This window comes from Diaphorina citri, unplaced genomic scaffold (assembly GCF_000475195.1).
Source record: "Diaphorina citri unplaced genomic scaffold, Diaci psyllid genome assembly version 1.1 scaffold311, whole genome shotgun sequence".
NCBI classification, from domain to species: domain Eukaryota; kingdom Metazoa; phylum Arthropoda; class Insecta; order Hemiptera; family Psyllidae; genus Diaphorina; species Diaphorina citri.
In genome coordinates this window covers 163,891-168,143 of record NW_007377746.1, presented here as the reverse complement: position 1 = coordinate 168,143, position 4,253 = coordinate 163,891, and the positions used below count along the sequence as shown (strand labels likewise).

General features: G+C 32.2%; 1 protein-coding gene across 1 annotated transcript; it reads left to right on the top strand.

Annotated features, from left to right (window-relative positions):
* The first annotated feature begins 981 nt into the window (after positions 1-981).
* Positions 982-2,824, top strand: LOC108252167. The gene is made up of 2 exons (XM_026822273.1): positions 982-1,900; positions 2,066-2,824. Exons 1-2 carry the CDS (start codon positions 982-984, stop codon positions 2,353-2,355), a joined length of 1,209 nt encoding a protein of 402 aa, XP_026678074.1. The 3' UTR covers positions 2,356-2,824.
* Positions 2,825-4,253: the final 1,429 nt, after the last annotated feature.

The window sequence follows — 4,253 nt, the reverse complement described above, 5'->3', positions numbered from 1 at the left end:
CAGAGAGAAACATAAATCCCACACTATCGCGACGATTTCAGACGAAGAAATCAATATTAGAGGCTTAAAAAAAAAAAAAAAAAAAAAAAAAAAAATCGCTCCTAGAAATAAATCCTACCTAAAAGATTAATCTAGTTTCTGGTTAAATTGTTTCAAAATGCATAATTAGTCGATACCTATTAAGCCTATTATACCTATAAGTCTTCATTGGATAACTTTATGTTATTATGTATTACCAAAGTATATGTTTATGTATTACATAGACTCAGGAGAATGATAAATTGTTTGTATTCAATTTGTAGACGCTTATTTAGTCTATCTATTATAATTATATTATCATTTTTTCTTTTTTTCTCTAATTTTTTCTTCTAGATGTTCAGATGCAAATTTTGGTTCATGGTAAAGATTTTCTCCGTCACCTCGTTTTAGAAGATCTGGTATGTTTTTGTTTTGATAATCTTTTGAAACATTATCAACACTGTTGCAAACAACAACATTGATATGGATATCAGGTTTTGAAGCATTTACCCACGTCATGTTTCCCACATAGTTTTCTCCTTTTTAACCGGAAATTCGAATTGATTTTTTGCATAATTCGTAGAAAAGAATAAAAAGTCTAGGTGCTAGGCTTTATTAACAAGTAGTTAATTGAACTGTGGAATTCATCCAGAAAAGGGTACCTAATATGGGTCCCCAAATTTAACGAGCAAATTTCTACTAAGTGATGAACATTTTTGGTAAATTTCATTGAAATCGGACAAATCGATGGAGATTTATGGTGAAACAAATTCACAACTTGTCCAGGTGCAGTGTGTAAAACGTTATCGCCTAATATGGGTCCCCAAATTTAACGAGCAAATTTCTACTAAGTGATGAACATTTTTGGTAAATTTCATTGAAATCGGACAAATCGATAGAGATTTATGGTGAAACAAATTCACAACTTGTCAAGGTGCAGTGTGTAAAACGTTATCTTATCAAATGAAAAACAAGGGTAAAAGAAATTTGTTTGAGTTCTTAGATAAAATCTCCAGCTGTAAATTCCTGGATAAGAGTCGTTTGGAGCTGGATACGCTGAGTAAATACCTAAGGTACCTATGCATGGAAGAAGATCAAAACAAAGAGAATGAAATAGTCTCAATCCCAAAAGAGTCTACCAATTCTAAAGAACAAAATGAAATAATAACTCAGGACCCCAATCCCTTCAGCTGTACCGATAAGACTGATAATGAACCAAAAATTGTACTTAGTAAACCTAATAATTCATTCCTATGGAGAACATTAAGCAAAGACAATAAAACAACTAGTATTGTAGATAAAGCAATAGTCAATACAAACACTCAGGAAAAAAATTACCAAGATGATGTAAATGATTATGAAATTTATACATACATTGAATTGAATGCCAAAGATAAAGAAGAAAAAATTGTTAAAAATACCTCTTCATTGCATCTAAACAATCTGCCATCAGCAACGTACCAAAGTCTTCCCAACTTAAGTCATTGTGAAATTGATGACACCTATGAAGAATTAAACTATTACACTGAAAAGAACTATGTACCCGAAATACCAGAAAAGAAATTTCTAAAAGAATTCGATGAAGTAGTACCAGAATTACCCGAAAAGAATCGAAATCATAATATGGGAAACATGACGTGGGTAAATGCTTCAAAACCTGATATCCATATCAATGTTGATGTTTGCAACAGTGTTGATAATGTTTCAAAAGATTATCAAAACAAAAACATACCAGATCTTCTAAAACGAGGTGACGGAGAAAATCTTTACCATGAACCAAAATTTGCATCTGAACATCTAGAAGAAAAAATTAGAGAAAAAAGGCAAGTATTGACAAATATTGCCGATAAATATGCAACTATTGTCAAACCGTTAAAGCGAGATCACAAAAACATACCAGATCTTCTAAAACGAGGTGACGGAGAAAATCTTTACCATGAACCAAAATTTGCATCTGAACATCTAGAAGAAAAAAATAGAGAAAAAAGGCAAGTATTGACAAATATTGCCGATAAATATGCAACTATTGTCAAACCGTTAAAGCGAGATCACGGTGAATTGAATTACAACTATGAGAGTATAGTAAGTGTCAAGGATGACAGTCATTACATTAGTATACAAGATGATGCCGAGGTATATGATGATGTCCTAAACGTGATTCAAATGGACAACTGTTATGAATCCATCAAAGCGGACTCAGAATGTGGCAGTTTCTGGGAGAAAGACAACAGCATCTATGGTATCAAAGCTCCAAGTGTCTTATCAAACAACTCTACCGTCAGCACAGGTAATTCATCTTTTACTTTACTATTCCACACGGGTTTACACAGTGTGTAGGTATTTCAATTTCAAAAATTGTATGAATGACCTTTAGAGTCCCCATCAATATTATCTTTTTTAATTGTAAATATGTAAAAATACACGTTTTGGCTGTGTTAACTTCACTTGTGTAGCACTGTTCATCTTCAAAAACCCACTGTAAAAGATCTATGAAAACTTCCCGTCAGTCCTTATTTTTAACTCGTCTATTGAAGTTTCGTTCACGAAGGTAGGTAGGTAGGTTTGAATATTGTAGGGGGTACAATAATATTTATTTATTAATTTTTACAAGAAGCATGAAACCTAAATTTTTCGGGCATCTAATCAAAATATGGGCCATCATTTTCGTAAAAACCGCCACGCATTTTTTCAATATCTTGGACAAACCATTTTCTGTAATCAGCTCTTTCTGTAACTTCATCAAGAATTCTTTATTCTCACAAAAGAAATTGCGGGTGACCTTTCTTTGAACCAAATTCTAGATTAATTAAATTTCCAAGATGTTATATCAAAAGGTCAAAGCGAGTGTTATGCTCTATTTTGATTTCAATTTGTAGGGAATGTAGGGTATTCAGCTATTTCTTTGAGGCTTGCCACTAGACTATTTTGCGGTCTTTACAGTTCATAACAACAACACTGGAATTAGTAGAAGGGTCAGAGAGGTTAGACATAATTTACACTCCTCAATTTACATAATAAAATACGTTTTGGGGGGCACTTATATCTATAGACTCGTTCAATTTACTGCCTTCTACTCCCACTAAAAATATTAATTTTTAAATTTTAAAGAGTTAAAATAAAGTTACCAAAAAATGGGCGGATTTTACCAGTGCCCTAATCGTATGGAATACCCAATTTTAAAGCGATCAAACGAAAGAGGAAAAAAATGTTAGTTTGATTTATGTTTTCTTACGTTCTTTAGATGTAATTAATCAGAAAATAATCCAATTTACTTCCTAAGTATTTTAGTAGGTATTAGGTCGATTTTTAAAATTGGCCCTCTACTTACGTTTACCGGACTTACTCGTACTTACGAGTAGGTAGGTATAGATAGAGGTGTGTAAATTGATGGTTAAATCTCTACAATAAAGTGATAAGTGAATTATATTTTTCGTCATTTATGTATTAAAAAAAAGGCATTTCTTTTCCTCTCCTTCTTCGTCATTTTATACAACAAATTCGATAAAAATGACTTTTAGGTTTACGTTATCATTTTTGCACACACAACACACGTAAAATCGTTCTGAATTTCGAGGCCATCTGATTATAGAAAGTGCTGATTACAAGGAATTTTTTCGGGTGCATAAATCGATTTCCATTATTCTTAATTTGTATTGCATTGAAAAACGTGTGACCGGGAATCAACTGCACACATGCACAATTTCATGTGGGTCTATTGTCTCATGTTGATTACAAACAACACGTTGTTTTGCGCTGATCCATTTTTGGACGGTTTTCTGAATTTGGGATCTCAAAAGATGAAATCCACATGGGATTAGTAAGATTAGTTGGTTACAGGAGAATGATAAATTGTTTGTATTCAATTTGTAGACGCTTATTTAGTCTATCTATTATAATTATATTATCATTTTTTCTTTTTTTTACCATTCAATAGATATTAAGCTATCACTTTGTGTTGTCAATTGCCAAGATCCTGTTTCTTTCAGTATTCGAGCCAAGTTGATTAATGTCCATTTCTCTTAAAGTGTTATAATTAAGTGTGTTTAAAAAACAACTAAAGAACTACCTTTATCTAAATTTGGACTATAGAAAGGCATTCCGATATGGTAGCTCTTACATACCTACGCTACAAAACAAACAACTAAAGAACTACCTTTATCTAAATTTGGACTATAGAAAGGCATTCCGATATGGTAGCTCTTACATACCTACGCTACAAAACAACGGATATTTAA

What these genes read in the sequence shown, in the direction of transcription:
- LOC108252167 (XM_026822273.1), top strand. Translation starts at nt 982, where the DNA reads ATGAAAAACAAGGGTAAAAGAAATTTGTTTGAGTTCTTAGATAAAATC. An exon ending in TGTCAAACCGTTAAAGCGAG is followed by an intron (nt 1,901 to 2,065) that starts ATCACAAAAACA and finishes CGTTAAAGCGAG; the next exon opens with ATCACGGTGAATTGAATTAC.